This window comes from Pelobates fuscus, chromosome 7, assembly GCF_036172605.1.
Source record: "Pelobates fuscus isolate aPelFus1 chromosome 7, aPelFus1.pri, whole genome shotgun sequence".
NCBI classification, from domain to species: domain Eukaryota; kingdom Metazoa; phylum Chordata; class Amphibia; order Anura; family Pelobatidae; genus Pelobates; species Pelobates fuscus.
This window is the reverse complement of record NC_086323.1, coordinates 38,724,191-38,746,784: the sequence shown is the minus strand read 5'-3', so window position 1 is coordinate 38,746,784 and position 22,594 is coordinate 38,724,191. Positions and strand designations below refer to the sequence as shown.

The 22,594-nt window shown below is 39.1% G+C and overlaps 1 protein-coding gene across 8 annotated transcripts in view; it reads right to left on the bottom strand.

Moving 5' to 3' along the window:
• NEXN (nexilin F-actin binding protein) overlaps nucleotides 1-22,594 on the bottom strand; it is a 72,555-nt gene that overhangs the window by 26,178 nt on the left and 23,783 nt on the right. For 4 of the 8 annotated variants that reach the window (XM_063427951.1, XM_063427952.1, XM_063427954.1 and 1 more), the window contains exons 2-6: nucleotides 14,346-14,422; nucleotides 6,041-6,232; nucleotides 1,838-1,919; nucleotides 1,571-1,719; nucleotides 389-430 (exon numbers count right to left, since the gene is read on the bottom strand). In XM_063427951.1, coding sequence (XP_063284021.1) covers nucleotides 389-430; nucleotides 1,571-1,719; nucleotides 1,838-1,919; nucleotides 6,041-6,232; nucleotides 14,346-14,372 — 492 coding nt within the window. In that variant the 5' untranslated portion in view covers nucleotides 14,373-14,422. The remainder of the gene's footprint in view (nucleotides 1-388; nucleotides 431-1,570; nucleotides 1,720-1,837; nucleotides 1,920-6,040; nucleotides 6,233-14,345; nucleotides 14,423-22,594) is intronic. The other 4 variants (XM_063427953.1, XM_063427957.1, XM_063427958.1 and 1 more) reach the window with 2 other exon arrangements.

The window sequence follows — 22,594 nt, the reverse complement described above, 5'->3', positions numbered from 1 at the left end:
TTATTTTTTTTAGGTTTTTACTAGAAGAGGGGGGCGGTTGCCTAAAACAAACCTGCAAATAAGGCACTATAGCGGTCGCAATACAGGTTTCTATTTATAACGCTATAGTGTTCCTTTAAGTGATCAACGCTTCATTTTGCTTAGTCCTGTGAAATCATCATAGAGATTTATGGTCAAGTAGACTAGAGTGTTAGCTTCACTTGTCAACATTATAACCAGAATTATTAACTGGGTATTGGAACAATAACGTGCTTTCAAGTATAAAATGGTGCCATTTGTATCCTTGGTAGATGTTGTTATATAAAATGTATTTAGTGAAAATGAAAGATGAAAATAATGAAGAAAGAAGAGAAAAATGTATTATTATGAAGTAGAAATGTCTGGTTACCTCCATTTCCGAGCCACTTCCAGTACAGTTAATGACATCAATCTATTGAATGAGAATTTTAGATTATTAAATTATTTTTCTGCTAAAATTAAACAGATCCTTCAAAAGTAGACAGGTTCAGGACGTATGTAAAAGCCAAGAAAATAAATGTACTTGTTGATACCGGTAACTCACTACATATCATTATAAGGACTTTGTTATAATTTAGAGTTAGAATGTGGTTTATTATGATATCATACAAAATATATCTTCATTCAAATGAAAACAGCTTGTCCAGATTTCTTGAATCCTGTAAATGGTGCAGTCCAGATTTTACGTTATTGCTATAAATCTATGTTTCCATGCAATAATCTAGTAATTATTTAAACCTAGTCAGTATTTTTTATGGTGTGCTGATCTGTAATGTTTCGGAACAGATGGCGAACCTACAGAAAGATCATAATGCTGTCTGATCATTGCACTTAAAGGAACACTGCAAACACATAACACACTTTAGCGACTTGAGGTTTCACCACAGAAACTTTCCAATGGGAAGCCTCTGATTGGAGTATTCCACATTACAGACTGAACGTTTGTGCCTGGGAATTAGAGGAGGGTTGCAAAGGCTGCAAGCTGTTTTGTCATACTAACAAACATATTCATGCATGTTTTCTTTGGGGGTATATCTACAAAATTCTTTAAAAATGTCAAAAGAGTGTTCCTTTAAAAGGACACTCTAGGCTCCAAGACCACTACAGCTTAATGTAATGGTCGGAGCAAAGATATTGTCCCTACAGGCTCAGCACTGGATTGGCTGAGATCATCAGTATGAATTATCTCAACCCGGGATGCGTATCGGCTGTGGTGAGACTGGCGCCCCAGGTGAAATATGGTAACTATTTATTTAACTTAAAGTGGGGGTGAGGGGAATCTAACTAGCTAGTATAACACTCTATAACACTCTAGTGGTAAGGACAGATATCTAGCGTGTTCCTTGAAATTAGCTGAAAGGGTAATACTACCCCAAATGTGACCAATGTAACGTTCATTTTCTGACACCACTGGCACTCACGGAATTGTTTGGCTACATGAACGTGATGCAGTGCACCCAACTTCCATCCAAAATTAAAAATGCATAGATGATATGTTTACTGGTTTGGTATATATTGCAGAATTCAGTGATTACCAACATTTTATACATACCATCTCTGCTTTCTTGGCCAGTTCTCGCTGTATCTTTTTCTTCTCCTTCAAATCTTGTTCCATCCTTCTTTTTCTTTCTTCTTCCATTCTCTTTTTCTCTTCTTCGTGCCTGAGCTTCTCCATTTCTGCAAATTTTCCTTTAACTGTTCCTGTGCCCAGAGGAAATACAGAAACGGGTTGTGGATTCCATGTTCTTACAATATGGGTACAATATGGGTAATAGAACACATTTTGACACTAAACAGTACAGAATGTATAATTATGTACCTGTCAGCTTTGGAACAAATCCCTTTTCCACTTGTTTTGAGTTACTTTCCTCTTCATCGTCAGATGCCAGTAATTCCTTCATCTAGAATATGTTTTTAAAAAGCACACAAAAGGTTACATCTGCAATTATAGTTCCAAATAGGTATAAAACTATGACTTATTGGTATGACTTCAACATTCTGTAGTCTGTATTCAAAGATACAGCATGTCTCACCTTTATAACTAGTGGGTGATATAACAAGCAGAACCAAAACTACTATTTGTTTGTGGAATTCCATATATACACAACATAACTGGGGAAAATTTTATGGCTTTCTCGGAGTAAGTAAAAAAATAAAAGTAAAAAAATAAAGCAATATAGAGTACCCAGTAGTATCCATGGTGATTGTTCCACTTTTAGAACTTTTGCCCCAAACGGTACTTTACACTGAATCCGAATTTGTTTATGTCACAATTGTTAATTACTGTGATATTTAGTATTATTTATGAAAAATCCTATACAAAAAAAAATAGATTTGGAACTTGCCATTTATTTTTTGCATTTGTGTTTATTTTTTTTAATTTTAATAAAAAAAAAATATATTTTTTATTTATAATTCATGCCTAATGTATTGTTTTCATTGCACATTGTTGAGACAGTTTTACTTCTTTTGCCATGTTATTGTAGTATTTATCTATTGTGTACTGCATGTATTCCTCTTTTTAGGCATTTTTTTTTTACTTTTTATAATGCCAACCCTTGACACTTTGAAGTAATGGGAGAGATTTATTGGTGTTCTGTGCTAAAAAGTGGTGCAAAAATGTGAGGAGTCACCTTTGACCACTTTCCATAACAAGAAGCGTTTGTCTAAGTCATGGGCCCTTCGCAGCCATCTTGTGAGTAATCTGGCCATGGAATTGGTTACAAACTCCTTGAATAAATACTATTCTGTTTCACCCCTGTTCCTGAAATGGTCTGGGTGCATATAGTATTTCTTTAAACAAAGAAATTTGTTAAATTGAGAGTATTGAGTAGTTTGTTTCAAATTGATGTAGGTTCATTGTTTATAGGGCATATGTGCAAATCGGGCACCAATACAAGTGTTATGATCTTGTAGGCTTTTTTTGTATTATTAATACTTAGTATATGGAATTACCCTCTAGGTATGGACAAAAGGCAGTTTTAAGAGCTAGATCTTCCATGATAATTTAAAAGGCTGTCTGGAGGGATATCCTTTTGTCACCCTGTCCTATGAAGTGCAGAAGAGAGCATCTTGGTGTTGTTAAAAGTAACAGTGTTGGGCAGAATAGTGAGCAATATTGATACCTATATGGGATAATTGAATAGATTTAGATTGCACACCTTGGCGTATAAATTACAGCTTTTTGCACATCTGACGAGACTTAAAGGAACACTATAGTCACCTAAATTACTTTAGCTAAATAAAGCAGTTTTAGTGTATAGATCATTCCCCTGCAATTTCAGTGCTGAATTCACTGTCATTTAGGAGTTAACTCCTTAAGACCGGAGGGCGTACTATTACGTCCTTTTTAAAGCGGCTCTAAACGCCGCAGGGCGTAATAGTATGCCCTCCGTTTTTTTTTCACTTACCCGGTCGCCGGCGATCCCACGCCGGCGATCGCGGTTGGGGGACTCCCAGGGAGCCCCCCGCGGCACGTCTGCCCTCTTCAGCCCCCCCGGGCCATGTGAGAGTGAGGTCCTTGCGAGGACCTCACAATCACATGGCCGGGATAGCTGGCTGCAGCAATGCCAGCAGGGGGACTAACTGTAATGACAGTTAGTCCCCATGCTGGCTGAAAATCAAATTAAAAACAGTTAAAATAAGTGTAAAAAATCTATATATATACTTAGATTATATATATATATAAACACATATACACACATACACATACACTGTCTAGGTGTATTTTAATATTAATATATATATAATTATATATATATATATATTAATATCAAATTACACGTAGACTGATACTGATTAAATATATATATAATTATTGTTATATATATATTTATATATAATATAAAAAAATTATGTAAATACGTAAAAAAATAAATTAAAAATAATTAAAAATAAAATATTAAAAAATATATAGATGTGTTTTATTTCGTTCTAACTGTATTGTGATATTAATATATATATATATTTATATCAAAATACACGTAGAACGAAATAATATATATATCTATATACATAAATATATGCGTGTATATATATCACTATATATATATACCTATATATAAATAAAAATATTTAAAAAATTATATATATATATATATACGTATATATACACATATGTGTATATATATACATATATTAATTCTACACATATATTTATGTAATAATTTTACATAATTAGGTATCCTAATTAATTACAATTAGCGGGACCTGCCTGACAACCCATGCCGAAAGTATAGGGAATTTAATTTGCTAGCACTATATTTAACCCTATAACGTTCCAAGACACCATAAAACCTGTACATGGGGGGTACTGTTTTACTCGGGAGACTTCGCTGAATACAAATATTAGTGTTTCAAAACAGTAAAATGTATTATAACGAAGACATCGCCAGTAAAAGTGACGTTTTTTGCATTTTTCACGCACAAACAGCACTTACACGGACGATATTATTGCTGCAATACTTTTTACTGTTTTGAAACACAAATATTTGTGTTCAGCGAAGTCTCCCGAGTACAACAGTACCCCTCACGTACAGGTTTTATGGTGTTTTCAAAAATTACAGAGTCAAATATAAGGCTTGTGTTTCATTTTTTTCACATTAAAATTCGCCAGATTGCTTACGTTGCCTTTATGACCCTATGGTAGCCCAAGAATGAAAATTACCCCTATGATGGCATACTATTTGCAATAGTAGACAACCCAAGGTATTGCAAATGGGGTATGTCCAGTCTTTTTTAGTAGCCACTTAGTCACAAACACTGGCCAAAATTGGCGTTTTTTGCATTTTTCACACACAAACAAATACTAACGCTAACTTTGGCCAGTGTTTGTGACCAAATGGCTAATAAAAAAGACTGGACATACCCCATTTGCAATACCTTGGGTCGTCTACTATTGCAAATGGTATGCCATTATGGATGTAAATGTATTTCCTGGGCTACTATACAGTCTCAAAGGCAACGTAACCAATCTGGCGAAGTTCAATTTCAAATGTAACACGCTATATTTGACCCTGTAACATCCCAAAACACCATAAAACCTGTACATAGGGGGTACTGTTTTACACGTGAGACTTTGCTGATCACAAATATGTGTATTTTATTGCAGTAAAAGCAAACAGTATTATGACATTAACAGTTAAAATGTCATGTAGAACTAAAAAAATAAAAAAAATCTTATTTTCTCCCATTTTTTTCAGATTGAATTATGTTTCATAGCTAAATATTTGATATTAAATGAAAGCCCTGTTTCCCCTGAATAAAATGATATATAATAAGGGGGGTGCATTTAATATGAAAGAGGTGAATTACGGTTGGACAGACATATAGCGCAAATGCCAGGTTTTGTTTACATTTAGTTTCGTTCACAACTTGTACATTTGGCTGCGGTCTTAAGGGGTTAAATCACTTTGTTTCTGTTTATGCAGCCCTAGCCACACCTCCCCTGGCTATGATTGACAGAGCCCGCATGAAAAAAAAACAAACTGGTTTCACTTTCAAACCAATGTAATTTACCTTAAATAATTGTATCTCAATCTCTAAATTGAACTTTAATCACATACAGGAGGCTCTTGCAGGGTCTAGCAAGCTATTAACATAGCAGGGGATAAGACAATCTTAATTAAACAGAACTTGCAATAAAGAAAGCCTAAATAGGGCTCTCTTTACATGAAGTGTTTATGGAAGGCTGTGCAAGTCACATGCAGGGAGGTGTGACTAGGGTTCATAAACAAAGGGATTTAACTCCTAAATGGCATAGGATTGAGCAGTGAGGCTGCAGGGGCATGTTCTATACACCAAAACTGCTTCATTAAGCTAAAGTTGTTCAGGTGACTATCGTGACTATAGCTTGCACTCTAAATCTGCTTGGTCAATTAAGATACTTTACTTGTCTCTTGGTATGGTGCAATGTATCCTAAATTACTGATTGTACATAGAATTTCCTCTACAGTGAAGCACAGGGTTTCTTGCTATAACCGAATGTTATTTCAAATACTAAATAAACAGCAAGAACATCAACCTCTTGCTTTTTTTTGTTGAGTATCCTCTCTCTGTTGTACTGTTCCTTCCTCCGTTGTTTTTCGTCACTCGATCTCCGCTGGCTCCGCTCCTCTCTGGCTTTCTGCATGGCTTCAAATTTATTCATTACATCTCCTTTGCCAATTTTTGGGACGTACGTTTTTTGGACAGGCTTAGATGTAGAAAGCAGAATCTTTCAGATGAGAAACACAGGAAAGACAGGACAGAAAGGCAGAAGTTAGAAAAAGTAGGAATAGAACGAAAGAACAGACTTTGCATTGTAACCCTGGGGGGAGAGGGGTTGTTTGCTATTTGTCTCAATAAGAGAGTTCATAGATTGGAAATGTTGAGTTTCCTTTCTTTGCATATCCACAATCCCGGTATATTTATGACCACTGGGACTTTGAGTAAATGAGAGATGCTCTCTCTATTGTAAGAATATTTTTCAATATTGTTTGTAATACATTTTGCCTTTCTCTGTTCACAATGCACGTTACAATGCTACCTGTAATAATGACATCATTGAGGCTCTTATCAGTCTTCCTATAATTCCTGGTCTAGTGAATAAGCACCATTGCCCCACAATGTAATATTGAGGACCTGTTTTATGGGGAGCTGTGAAAATAAAATATGGAAAGCATGTGACGACACAATCGAAGTGTATTCATTATCCTAATGCTCAGTCTAGGTGTCCTCTTTGAAAAGTGTCATTTTGATGGCACAGTGCGGTAGGTAGATTGTAAATAGTATCTACAGCGGAGTGCAGTTGAGCAATATATTTGATTGTTCTATAGCATGACTCCATGCACAGTAACTCCGTTTTAGAAGTTTTTAATTCGCTGTGGACAAGGTTGTGCATGTATAAGAGAGATGCACACATTTATGCATTCACAAACCAACTTTTGATTGTAACAAACTCAGCCTGTAGAGCTAATATCAGCTGATGTGGTACAACATTCTCTATAATATAAAATGTAAATTAGTTCCAATCAATACAAATAACAGAGGTTATGTCAGGGATTGGGTCATCATGATCCCTTATAAATAATTTCCTTATTTGCATGAAAGTGGTTGAAAATAATTTTATCTGGAATGCAGACCTAGAACCGATATTTCAAAGAAAATAAACTGTCAGGATTATTTACTAAAGTGGGAATTTAAGTCGAATTCAGAGTGAATTTCAAAATTAAGGTTGAAATAGCTGAAGTGGAAAATAATATCTCTAAATCGCTTATGCTTCCATTTGGGCTAATTTGACATTAAATTTTAAATTTACTTTGAAGTCTAACATTATTTAAATTGAAAGAAAGAGAAAAGAAGCAGACAAGGTAAAGAAAACCAAAAAATATATAGAATTAAAATTCAGAAGTGCAAGTGTCATTTGTCAGTACTCTCATCCTGTGATGGACAATGTTTTGGGGCGATTAGGAGAGAAAGACAAAAATGCCTGACCTTCATTTGAAACTTGACATATATTAAACCATCCCTATAGGTATTCAGAAACTGGAAAGTTCAAGTATATAAAATAGTCTGTACAAGCAAGCTATGCCACTGGGGAATCTTCTGGGAAAGCAAGAGGTACAAGCTATAACCTAGGTCACAGGCCACCGGTAATCCATCCAATGGGTTCAGTATGCCTGTGTGCAAATAGTTTGGAGTAGAGAAAGGACGCTCCTATAGGCAGTCGCTTCAGGACATGTTTCGGTCCCTCCAGTTGTTAATTAAGGCACAGATCAGATACAAATATATAGATTATACATAGCCAAAGTTACCGCTAGCATTTTAGGTTCCATGGACGGTGTGTACCATGAAGCTCAGCCAAGTCAAGGAATGTATCAGTTCCTTGCTGGCCACATGCTGTAAGTAGGGCACCCAGCATTTTTTTAGGCAGCACAGATCACAACAATAAAAAAAATTCAGTATTAAGCTTCAGCTCCAAATAGTCCCTATGTTAATCTAACCCTGGGCAGACACATCTATCTTCTAGATTCTAGAACAATTCAGAGTCAATTTAATATTTACATGGCTCCACTTGTAGAAACAAGATCTGCATTTTGGTGAATCAAAAATTGGAGGAGATAGCAAGGAGCCACCCCCTCTATGTACTGGTACAATTGATGCATGTGAATTTGTGGATCGATCCCACTGCATACTACAACTTATAATTCAATTCAAGTAGCACTTGTGACTATTTTTTTTTTCAAAATTGACCTTTCACCTTCCGAAATCAGTTATTTTTCACTATTAATTAACCCCATACTGTAAAATTTTATGTCCTGGAATCTTCAGAAACAAAGTAATTTCCCTCACCAGCATCTCACATACAAAAATGGGTTAGAATTCTAGATTTTATCATGTACACTAGACATGTGCAATTCGTTTCGGTCCGAATTAAAATTCTGACGAATTTCAGGTAATTCGGACATTCGGGTGCTTCCGAATGTCCAAATAGTTGAAGTGCCGAAATAACCAAATTTCCGAAGTGTAGTAGTGCCGAAGTGCCGAAGTTGCCAAAGTTCCGAAGCACAGTATTGCCTAAGTACGAATATACTTACCCAGTGAAAGAAGAAGAATGTTACACAATTTCAAATAAAAAGTATACAAACATAGCCAGGATTCAGCTGTAAGCATTTGCAACACTTACAACAATCAAGTAACATACATTCATATAAAATGTAAGTTACTAAGCCAGTCAGTGTAATGACAGGAATGAATAAGTAGATAACTCCCTAATTCCCACGGTATTAGGGAGCTATCTACTAAAAGGCTGAAATACCTAAATTGGTCTTTCAGCCAAATTTACTAATACTAAGTAAAGATTACCGTATTTTTCGCTCCATAAGACGCACTTTTTTTCCCCTCAAAAGTGAGGGGAAATGTCTGTGCGTCTTATGGAGCGAATATGAAGCTTTACTTACCGGTCTTGCAGCGTTGGCCGGCAGCACAGGGCGCACCGCGGTAGTGGAACTTGAATTTCATGTTCCGGTTTCCGGCGGGACTGAAAGGAAGTGTGCACAAGCTGAGTGCGCACTTCCTTTCAGTCCCGCCGGAAACCGGAACATGAAATTCAAGTTCCAGTACTGCGGTGCGCCCTGTGCTGCCGGCCAACGCTACAAGACAGGTAAGTAATTATGGGACAAGGGGAGGGGGACAGTATGGGAGAGAAGAATATGGGGGGGGGGATGAAGTCTATGGGGAGGGGGGGGGATGAAGTCTATGGGGAGGGGGGGATGAAGTCTATGGGGAGGGGGGGGGATGAAGTCTATGGGGAGGGGGGGATGAAGTCTATGGGGAGGGGGGGGATGAAGTCTATGGGGAGGGGGGGGGATGAAGTCTATGGGGAGGGGGGGATGAAGTCTATGGGGGGGTGAAGTCTATGGGGAGGGGGGGATGAAGTCTATGGGGAGGGGGGATGAAGTCTATGGGGAGGGGGGGATGAAGTCTATGGGGAGGGGGGGAGATGAAGTCTATGGGGAGGAGATGAAGTCTATGGGGAGGGGGGGGAGATGAAGTCTATGGGGAGGGGTGGGAGATGAAGTCTATGAGGGGGGGAGATGAAGTCTATGAGGGGGGGAGATGAAGTCTATGAGGGGGGAGATGAAGTCTATGAGGGGGGGAGATGAAGTCTATGAGGGGGGGGTGGATGAAGTCTATGGGGAGGGGGTGGATGAAGTCTATGGGGAGGGGGTGAGTGAAGACAATGGGAGAGAGGAGAAGACTATGGGAGGGGGGGACACTATGGGACAGGGGAGAAAAAAAATATTCTGTACAAACTGTCCCATAGTAAGAAACACTATGGGACAGTTTGTTCAGAATATTTTTTTTCTGGGTTTCTTCCTCTAAAAACTAGGTGTGTCTTATGGAGCGAAAAATACGGTACTTAGTATTAGTAAATTATGCCCCTACTCGCTTTACCGCGAGTAGGGGCATGTCTATTAACCCCTTCAGGACGGAGTCAATAGTACACGTTCTGATCAAAACAAAACGTAAACAAAAACTGGAATTTGCGCTATATGTCTGTTTACCCGTAGTTCCCCTCTTTCATATTAAATGCACCCACACTTATTATATATAATTTTGTTCAGGAGAAACAGGGCTTTCATTTCATATAAAATATTTGTATTTGAAACAATTTATTATGAATAAAATTAAAAAAAACTGTGAGAAATTTGAATTTTTTTTTTAAATTTGTAGTTCCGCCTCACATTTTAGCTGTAAATGTCATAATACTGTTAGGTTTTACGGCAACAAAATGCACATATTTGTAATCAGCGATGTCTCACGAGTACAACAGTACCCCCCATTAACAGGTTTTATGGTGTTTTGGAAAGTTACAGGGTCAAATATAGAACGTTCCATTTTCAAATTGAAATTTGCCAGATTAGTAATGTTACCTTTGAGACGGTGTGGTAGCCCAGGAATGAGAATTACCCCCATAATGGCATACCATTTGAAAAAGTAGACAACCCAAGGTATTGAACGTGGGGTATGTTTAGTTTTTTTTAGTAGCCACTTAGTCACAAACACTGGCCAAAGTTAGCGTTCATATTTGTTTTTGTGTGAAAAAAGCAAAAAACTAATATTTGGCCAGTGACTAAGTGGCTACTAAAAATGACTGGACATACCCCATTTGCAATACCTTGGGTTGTCTACTTTTGCAAATGGTATGCCATCATGGGGGTAATTCTTATTCCTGGGCTACCATACGGTCTCAAAGGCAACATAACTAATCTGGCAAATTTCAATGTCAAAAAAATGAAATGGAAGCCTTATATGTGACTCTCTAACTTTCCAAAACACCATAAAACCTGTACATGTGGGGTACTGTTATTCTCGGGAGATTTCACTAAACACAAATATTAGTGTTTTAAAACAGTAAAACATATTACAACAATAATATAGTCCATAAAAGTGCCGTTTGTTTGTAAAAAATGCAAAAAACGTCACTTTTACTTAAAATATCATCGTTGTAATACAATTTACCAGTTTTAAACACTAATATTTGAGTTCAGCGAAGTCTCCCGAGTAAAACAGTACCCCCTATGTACAGGTTTTATGGTGTCTTGGAGAGTTACAGGGTCTAATATAGTGCATGCGAATTAAATTCTCTGCACTTTCTCCCTGTGTTGTCAGGCATGTCAATCAAATTTTAATTAATCAAATGACATAATTATGTTAAAAAATTACTTAAATATACACGTAGAATTTTAATATATATGCATTTATAGGTATATAAATTCTACGTGTATACTAATGTAATCTTTTATGTAATTATATGTATTTATCTCTCTATATATATTTGCGGTTATTTGTATTTTATATATAGATAGATATATATAGAATGTCATTCTAAGTGTATTCTGTTTCCAATATATATATATTAATAACAAAATACAGTTAGAATGAAATTACATATGAATATATAATTTATTTTATATTTTGTTTCAATATTTTATTTATTTATTTAATTATTTTATTTATTTATTATTGTAATTATGCGTATATATATATAATATATATATGTAGATCTATTATATATATAATATATATACATATTATATATATGTAACGTCATTCTAAGTGTATTTTAATATTAATATATATACTAATATTAATATTAAAATACATTACGTATGACGTTACATATATATAATATGTATATATATTATATATATAATATATATACATATTATATATATATAAAAAGGCATTTAATTTATTTTATAACATTTTAATATTTATTTTTTTACACTACCTACCAGCAGGGGGACTGTCTAATATTTTAAACAGTCCCCCTGCTGGCAGATCCATAGCCAGCTATAGGGGGCCATGTGATCGCTCTTTGAGAGCGATCACATGGCCCCCGGGGCCTCATTTGCCGGAGGGGGGCTGCCTGGGCTCTCAGACAGCCCCCCAGAAGAGGATCGCGGCGGAGGTGAGTACACCTCTGCTCCTGGGGCTGCAAGCCGTTACGGCGTTCTATGCCGCCGCAACGGCTTTAAAGCCCTTTAAAGCCGCGACGGCATAGAACGCCGTAACGGCGTTAAGGGGTTAAACAGTGAGCAGTGAGCAGAAAAATAAAAAAGGGTCCCCCCTCCCTGAGCGGGTGGGGGCCCTAAAGTAAAAAAAGGGGGGAGGACCTATTGTCCTCCCCACCGGCCCCCACCCCTGAGCGGTGGGTGGGGGCCCTAAAGTAAAAAAAGGGGGGAGGACCTATTGTCCTCCCCACCGGCCCCCACCCCTGAGCGGTGGGTGGGGGCCCTAAACAAGAATAAGGGGGGGAACCTAATGTCCTCCCCCCTGACCCCACCCCTGAGCAGTGGGTGGGGGCCCTAAATACAAATTGGGTGGGGGACCTAATGTCCTGCCCCTGGCCCCCACCCTTGAGCGGTGGGTGGGGGCCCTAAATACAAATTGGGGGGGGACCTAATGTCCTTCCCCCTGGCCCCCACCCCTGAGCGGTGGGTGGGGGCCCTAAACACAAATTGGGGGGGGACCTAATGTCCTTCCCCCTGGCCCCCACCCCTGAGCGGTGGGTGGGGGCCCTAAACAAAAGTAAGGGGGGGAGGACCTAATGTCCTAAACTTTTTTATGAATATGGACAAAAATATACTAATCTAACTTATTAAGTAATACAATGGCAAAAAAAAAGTGCAGTAAAATAATAGTTTCGAAACCACTGAACATAAGTCTGCAGAACCCTTTGATAGCGCTGTTTTGTATTTTAGACACACAGACACTGTATTTTCTGTCTGGATTTTGCAGTATTGTCTTTACTTTATTGCTAAATGGACAGTATTGGGAAAGAATGCAGCTATAGAATGTATCCATTACTTCAGTAACTACACAGATCTGTCACATCAACCAACACCTCTCAATTCATTGTAAGCCATTCATAAAATTGGGATATTGGTACGATCAGTCTGCCAGAAAAACCCTAACTGGTAACTGTACCTCACCCTCACCCCTCTTCCCTATACTGCAGCTTTGAGATTTTAGCTAACTGTATAGAAGGTGCAATTTGAGAACCGAGATCTCTCCACATCCCTTTATTGTTTTTGGATCAATCACCAACGATTCCCATCTCTTACCCCAAGGCTGTGGCATGTGTGCATTTATATTGGGGAGTAATAGGAAAAGCTACAAATGCTCCTGCTAGTATCACTCTAATGTGCACAATGTATAAATATACTATTAACCCCTCTTTGTTGTATTTCACTCTGAAGATGTGAAAACCACAGCGCCATTATCTATGACCCAACCATTTCTAGCTTTCTGGGTGCCCATGGAATTCCTACTATGCCTGGCACAGGATAATAACACAGCTTCATGTACATCCCTTCAGGAGGATTGTGACCTTGATTTTAATATTTTTGTATAAACTTTCAAAACGTTTTTAAACTATCAACAAATATTTTAAAAAATATTTAAATATTTTTTTAAATATTAAAACATTTGAGAAGCTTATTAAACAAATGTTAAACTGAGGCTTATGTGCCATGTAGATATTATTTAGACATTGGAGGGATGACTATCCAAGAGTGTGGAAAAGACTCTTAGACTTAGGCGGTTAGGTAAGGGTGTTTATGAAATAATTTACTGCCAACTCGCTACAGCTCCATTATTGTTTTTTTAAGGGTTCTGAGTTCAAGGGCAACAGAGAATATAAAGATACCTGCGTAATTTTGTTGAGCACGTATTTTGGGGGGAATTTTGTATATTTTTAGCACTTTGTTATCACTATGCCCAAATTGGGGTTTGTTGCCGACTCTATATAGCGGTATAGTGACTTTTTAGTTTTGGGATGCAGAGCAGGTGGTTGCACTCAGAGTAAATTGTTATAAAAACATTGAATATCTTTGGAAGTCACTAGTAAGGCAATTTCTCTCTGTTAATCAGATGGTTGGTATTTGAGATCTAATTGGTTAATTTAACTGTGTGTTTTATGTCATCATACCAATTTTCGTTTATTATTGTTCTAAACATTTTGATGTAGCATATTTATTAATATACATAAGCAATCATATAATATCTGCGGTCATTTCTAATGACAAGAAATTCACAGAGGCACTCCAATCGTGTTGTAATTGTAAAAAGTAGAGACAGTGTAGGATATCGTGCTTTATATACAGAGGGGGCATTGGCCATGCTTAGTATGAAAGAGTGGATGTAGAAATTTGCTCAGCCAGACAGTTCCCTATGGAATCATTTTATTGCAGTTTGAGATACCTATATAAAAATGCATTTGCAATATTCATTACAAATTTTATCAGATGTTTGTGCTAACAGTCAAAAAAAATACCCACCTCTGTCTTTTGTGCCACGTCATTCATGGTTGTTACCCCTTCCGTTCCCAGTAAATCAATTTTCTTTAATATTCAACCTAAAAACAGATAAATAATGACATTAATGATGCTGCCGCAGACTGATTTTCCTCTCTAGTCAGTACTCTCACCCCTCACCCCTCTGTCAGTCCTTACATTGGCTTCCTGTATACTATAGGAGTCAATTCCAAGTGCTAACCCATACCTATGAAGCACTGAATAATCGTAGCCCCTCTTATATCTCCTCACAGATCCATAGGTATGCCCCTTCTCTGCCCGTGACCACCTTCTGTCCGCTGCTCGCACCCGTACAGCAAACTCGCGCTTGCAGGACTTCTCGCGGGCGGCTCCCTTCTTATGGAATAGCCTGCCTACCGCCATCAGACTCTCCCCTAGTCTTCAATAGTTAAAGAAGTGCCTTAAAACCCATTTCTTTAGGAAAGCCTATGGCCTCCAAGACTAACCTCTACCTCACATACCTGTCTCTTGCTCTCTCTTAAAGGGCAGCACTCTACTCTCTCCTCCAGCTCTGCTTCACTCCCACCTAATTTGACTGCTACTTCCTGTCCTAATGTGTTTTGTGCCCCACATCCAATAGACTGTAAGCTCGTTTGAGCAGGGTCCTCTTCAACCTATCGTTCCTGTAAGTTTTCTTGAAATTGTCCTATTTATAGTCAAATCCCCCCTCTCATAATATTGTAAAGCGCTACGGAATCTGTTGACGCTATATAAATAGCAATAATAATAATAATAGCTTATAGGTCAGTCAATACAATATACAACATGCATGTCAAACTCAAAGGCTAAAACGGGCAAAATAAACAAGGTTTAAGTTTATGTGAGCCGCAAAAAAAAGCAAAAACTTCAGTTTTCATAGAAACATAGGTTTATTTAGAAAAGTACAGTATAAAAAAGTTGCCTGACACTGGACGTTCTCACGCACATGGGGCTTCAAAGTAAACACGCATTTGTATATAACCATTGTTTCGCTCCAACTACCTTGACATATTAAGAAATGTTTGGTAATGGGACTGAAATTGTGAATGTATGCTGTTGCATAGCTGTAAAAAACAAATTACATTAACTCGTTGATATTTAAGTCCTATGAGTATGTTCTTCACTTTGTCTGAGATCATTAGACTTGATGATCTCAGCCAATCCAATGCTTCCCCATAAAAAGCGTTGGGAGGCTATTGTGCACATGTGGCAAAAAGCTGTGCAGCCAATCAGCATCTCTATGAGGAGCGTTCAGCGCCTCCATGCAGACCCAATCTAATACACTGCCCCTCCTCCCAGCACTCAAATTTAATACACTGCCCCCTCCCTCCCCCAATTTAGTACACTGCCCCCCTTACTCCCCCAATTTAACACACTGTCCCCTCCCACCACTCTAATACACTGTCCCCGTCCTTCCCCCAAATTAATACACTGCCCTCCCCCAATCCAACACACTGCTCCCCCTCCCACTACTCTCATACACTGCCCCCCTCCCTTCCCCAAATTAATACCATGCCCTCCCCCCAACTTAGCACACTGCCCTCTCCCACCACTCTAATACACTGCCCCACTCCCCCCCCCAAATTAATACACTGTCCCCTTTCCTCCCCCAAATTGATACACTGACCTCTCCCTCCCTAAAATTAACACACTGCCCCCTCCCCAATTTAATACACTACCCCCTACCTGCCCCAAATTATTTCAGTGTCCCCTCCCTAAAATTAAAACACTGCTCACCCCCACCCCCAATTCTATACACTGCACCCTCCATTCTCCCTCAAATTAATATTATACTGCCTTCCCCTGCCCAATTTAGCACACTACACAGGAAGGTCCACCAAGCCCCTCTTCCCCTACTTTAAGATGAGCAGCCAGTCCTCCAGTTCCAGCTCTGCTGTTCTCTGCTTAAGCTCTTCTGGCACTGCGAGCAGGAGGGTAAGGGGAGTGGATGGCTTGCGGGAGCACACGATCGGTTGTGGGAGGGAAGACAAGAATCAGACAGGAAATATCTTTCCTGTCTTAAGGCTGGAAGCAGTCACAACACAAAGTGGTCCAAGGGCACGTGGGCCGCAAATATATCAATTTCGGGCCGCTAGTTTGACATGCCAGGCTTAAATCAAAGCTATTGTCTGCAATCTTGCAATTTATATACATGTGGATACATTTAGATTCTGCCTCGTCGCCAGCTGATTTCTACTGCAGATATGAATGTGTGAACCAACTTGTAGAGGTTTATAATTGTCAAACGAGAAATTAAACAGAGGGGATCTATCAGATAAAACCAGTGTATTTAAATTCTGTAGAGAATGCTGTGTAACACCATTATCTCATAAAATAAGTAGAGAAAAATGGAAGCACAGAAAAATCTCAAAAACCAAATAAATAATATAGAACAGGGTTTATCTACTAAATACAGCTCTGAAACTGGTGTACAGGGATACCATACTAAACCCCCCTATTAGAGCAGCAGTGTGGAATCTAAAGTTCTTACCATTGTTACAATGTATTACTGCTTACTTGCTGCTGGTTTTATGTCAGCTCTATTACCTGAGATATTTTCTGGATTATCTGATGGTAACATTGTAAGGATTCTGCTTCTAGTGTGAATGCCTTTGGATAGGATAGTTTCACAAGCTGAATAATTTATGCTATACACTTCATTCTCATGGTCCAAAGTGATGCCAAGAGAGAGACTTTTTTAATAAAATAATAAATTTACCTGAATTCCTAATCCCTAGTAATCGGTGGTGGGGATGGGAGGTATTACTGGGTAAGTGTCACCAAGTCACCATTTGGAAATAACAAAGAACAGAACCTGTTGCAGGTAGTTATTGTAGGACACTCATCACAATAAAATGTGGTATAATGAGGTGTAGTGGTGTACCACTAAGTCCTTGTGATGGAAAAAGCCAGACTGTTTAGGAGTCTGGACTAGTAGAAAGCGGGGAAGGAGATATCCCAATAATAATTTGGAATGCTGAAGACCTGATATCTAAAGAATTTTGTAAACCTGAGAGTTAAAAGGCCTGGATATATCCAAACGTTGTTACTGCAGATATCTAAAGTGCTCGCCATAGTCTGCAGTTTGTTCCAGTTCTTTAGTTTTTTAGCCTGGTACATTTGAGACATTTAATCAAATGAAACGTCTCTTCTGGGACCAACCAGAAGCTGATTTGTATAAAATAGATTTTGAGTCATACATTTTATACCAGGTGATTTGGATGTGGTTATGGCCAGGTCATTGGTTACCAACACCTGCCTTTTCTGTCATCTCCTGGATGTGCAGTGTGAGAAGTTTCTTCGTTCCTCCTTTTCTAGCACTGAAGGTGCTGTAATATAACCTGGCGCCCTTGCAAACTAGATGAACCTCCCAAGGAGATTGATTGTCTCAGAAAAAAAAATTAGCCTGAGGTAGTGTCCTTAAAGGTTACTTAAAGCACCATGATCACTTCAGTGATTTGAGTCTGTACGTGCTGCGTTTCAGTATGAAATGCTGCATATGTGGAGTTTAACATAACCCCTTGCTGCCGGAAGTGTAACTCCATCTCAGGCAGTTTCATTGGTGCGTCATTATATATCCTATATAAAAATATTTCAATATATATATATAAAAAAAAAATCAAAATATGAAATCACTTGAAAAGCATATCTAAAAATAATAAATTGAGGCCATAAATTGTCCCAATGATCATTTTAAAGTTGATCAGGTTGCGCAATACGTCCAGAAGCCAATTAAATGTTCTTGGAACAAGACAAGTTTCAGATTAATGTTGACAGGGGAAGAGGAAAGATAGCGTTGGACATTATAGTATTAATGGAAAATACGTCTGCCGCGAAATAAGTCTAGCTATTTAAAGTAACAAACAAGTGGGTCTCTGTGCAAAGAAAGATAAAAAGATAGGAGACAGTGAGTCATATAACATAAAGCTGATGGGAAGAAAAAAAAGGATTTCAGTAGAGTTAGAAAGATGAATAAAACAGACTCCAACTTGTCAGTGGTAGAACAATTGTAAGACCTGCATGGAAGACACTAATGTCAAACTGAGTATTTATTTCCTGGTTTAACCAAGTTTCTCATTAACTCTTTTGGCTAAAGATGAGGCAGACCTCTTTATATCATTATAGGATTCCTATTTTTTGTTGTGGAAGCCAAAAAAAATAAACTATTTGTTTATAAAGTGTACAGTACGGATCAAGTGCCAAAATATGCCAGGAGTCAGGTTTCCGCAAACTCGATCAAATTTAATTACTTTATGATAATTTGAGTACCAAGGTGCCATATTGAATATTTTGTAGTAGAAAACCCCTCAACAATAAGTCAAGCTTGTCAGGTGGTAAAGCAATTGTTTTTATATCGATTGCGGGCCGCGAGTTTGACATGCTAGGTGTAACGGCACCCCCAGGCATAAAAGGGGTTAAAAGCCGTTTAGGAGATATTCCCCTTCCAGATATACAGGCAGCTACCAAAGACACCAATCCGCCGAACAGTAAACCATATGAATGCTGTAAACAGCCGAATAGGAAAAACCATACGAATAGGTTTACACTCCTAGCAGTCGAACTGGAACAGCATACAATAAATCCCCCCAAGAACGAGGCAAGGCTCTGTTTTGAGGGTCAAGCAGGAAGAGCTGTGGGTTTATTGTTCTTATATACATATTAGTACCACCCACAGGGTTTTGGAAAACAACCAATAAACATGTACAAGACACTCCCACACAAAATCCTCCAACACAATGGGTAATGTAATTATCACAGGCAGAGAAATACAGTTTTTCCATATTATTCATAACTTTAAAAGTATGCATCACATTCTCCAAATACAAACATATGTCAAAATCATACAAATTCGTCCAGTGGTTCAAAAGATAGATCCTAGTCCTTTGTGACCGAATGAAGCATGGCTTTTCTGCCCAAAACCAGTTCCACAGAGTCTTCTATCCTGGAGATAATTGGGAAATAATCCAATTATCTCCAAGGACAGAGGCAAAACTCCATTGAACACATGTGCAGCCATTGCATAAAACAGGTACATATCCCCAGATAGCTCAGATCTGAGCGCACATTATTACTGAATGGCGCTCAGATCACACACATATAGTTCAATTGCCATGGAGCCAAAGTCTTTCCCAAAGTCTTTCATTATACGAATGGGCTCCATGGCATAGCTATCTGGGGTATCACCGCTCAAACAGGGCAAGCACAGAATGACCCGGCTTTCGTGTCTTTGCAGAGGAAAATTAAGCGTTTCAACATGGGGCCATAGTCTAAAGGCAGCAGGCGGGCAACCAGGCTCCTCCAATGCACAGTGGCGAGATTGGTCTCGTCACACAAGGCTTAAATCAAAGCTATTGTCTGCAATCATACAATTTATATACAGGGTCAGGTAGGCAAAGTCAATTATGGTTCTCAATTAGCAGTTTAATCTTTCCTGCCAGACTGAAGTGACCTGGAACCAGGAGAGAGAAAGAGGACCAGGGAACAAAGTTTTCAGCCTTTAGTTACAATATTTTTTTTGCAAATAACGTCTTGAGTTATTCTTTTTTTATGGGACTGAATGTCATATTTGTTGGTGAATATGCAGCATATAATTTACTACTTTTTCATTCTACATGTTCATTCATGGACCCTGAGATCTTTGAAGAAAAACATTCTAGTTGTGTTTCTCAAGCTCTCAAGGGGAACATAATAATAGTCCTTTTAGTTTAAGAAAAAGTTTAGTGAGGGAATGCCTAAATGTCACGTTAAAACATCATCAATAGGCATGCAGGCCCATAAACAAAAAAGTACGTAATTTTCCAGTCATTAAAGAACAAAGGCATCAGAACAAAAAACATAATTTCAAAATTCCTGACAGGTCACCATCACTCTTTCCCCCACCATGATCCCAATACTGAGGTTCTAACCTATTTCCAGAAATATACAGTGCCTATGTTTTCCCAAAGAAAAGATTATCACAAAACTGTGGTACAATTAGGTTATGTATTTAGATTAACATTTGTTTTGTTGTTTTTTTTTTTTTTTTGTTTTTTTTATTTCCAGAGAGTTCCAGAGAGTCTACCCATGCAGATCAATTTTGGAAAAGTCAATTATAGCCCTTTTAAATATTACATATAGCTTTGGTTCTTAGCCCATGTGTCAGGACCCAATGCGTGGGTTGCCATTGGTAGGAACAGACATTTCATATTCTTCAGTCAGTAGGCCATAATCAATTGTTTACTGTGGTGGCATTGATTTTCTCAGTACAATGGGAAGAATTAGGAAGAGTCTATGATGTTTTACACAGTGTATTTTGATGTCAAATATTAAAGGAACATTACAGGTTGCGGGGTTCTTTTTTTGTTTTTGACTCCGGGGTGCAACTTCTACTTTTTTCCTATTTAAAAATCAGCTCAACCCTCCAGCAGTAAATTTACCACTAGTGATGATCTCCATTACTATCCACTGCTTCTTATAAAGAAACATTGGGAACCTATAGTGCATGCTCGCCAATCTCTGCACTCAGCACTGCTATCAGGGAGTCGCAACTGTGATGGTTGTCACAGGCCCAGCATTCCTGGGGGGTCCTGACTGCTCGGGTAGACAAACTCTACCTGTGATCTTGTAATCTGCCACCACCAGCAGAGTCCAATGTATATATACACAGACACACACACACACGCACACACATTGCATCCACTACGTACACACACTCCTTCCACTCAGAGGCGTAACTAGAAACCATGGGGTCGTTGCGAAAATTTCCCTGGGGCCCTACCATACATCTACCTCCTACCCCACACGTCCCCGCCACCCCCACATGCAGACAAACAGATACACATGCAGATACATACGGACACACACACAGAGACCCATACATACACACGTACACTCACAGACACACACACACACACTTACAGACATACACTCAGACACATACACTCACAGACACACACACTGAGACACACATACACTTACAGACACATACACACACACACACACACACACACACACACACTCACAGACACACTCAGACACACACACTCACAGACAAACATACACACACTCAGACACACATACACTTACAGACACATACACATTCAGACACACACATACACTCACAGACACACACACACTCACAGACACACACACACACACATACAGACACATCCACACTCACAGACACACATACATACACTCAGACACACACACTCACAGACACACACATACACACACTTACAGACACACATACACACACATTCAGACACACATACACTTACAGACACACACATACACTTACAGACACATTCAGACACACACATATACACAGACACACACAAATTATTCATATAAAATGTCCACCCAGCCTCCCTACCTGGAGGGCTGGCATGGATCTGTCCCTGGGGTCCAGTGGGGCTTCAGTGCGGCGGGCGGCAGAGTTCCTGTCAGACGCGGCGAGGGAGCTGTGTTCTCTCTGCTCTGCTCCCTCGTGGGCTGTCTACTGATGATGTCATATTCCGGCTCCTGGCATCAGCAAAAGGCGTGCGAGGGAGCAGAGCAGAGAGAACACAGCTCCCTCGCCGCGTCTGACAGGAACTCAGCCACCCGCCTGGGGGGGGGGGGGGAGGTCCACTAGGTGGCCAGTGGGCCACCTCTTGGGCCCCCCTATGACACGGGGCACACGGAGGGGGCGGCATCTAGGCGGCCCATGGTCGCAGGGGTTGTGGCTGGGGCCGGGCCGCCTGCAGTGAGGGGCAGCTGCGACCCCTGCAACCTTTGTAGGTACGCCACTGCTTCCGCTACATACACAATGCATCCACTATACACACACTGCATCCACTTTACAGATATATACACTCCTTGCATCCACTATGCACACATACTGCACCCACTATAAACACACACAAACACTGCATCCACTCTACTTATACTTGTCAGCAGGGACTCGGGGGAGGGCAATGTGTGTACGCTCCGAGGTGGGTGAACCAGACATGTTTAAGGGGACCCAACATTTCTGATGGCAGACCAGTCTGCACTCTGCCAATCCAAGGCGGTTGATTATATATTTCCTACCTGTTCTATGTTAAATGTTGTATATATTGTGTATTAATATTGTTTTTGTATTTTATTGTACCCTATTGTATCAATACAATGTTTTGTGGACCCAGGACATACTTGAAAACGAGAGAAATCTCAATGTATCTTTCCTGGTAAAATATTTTATAAATCAATGTCTTTCTTTAATAAGAATTCAC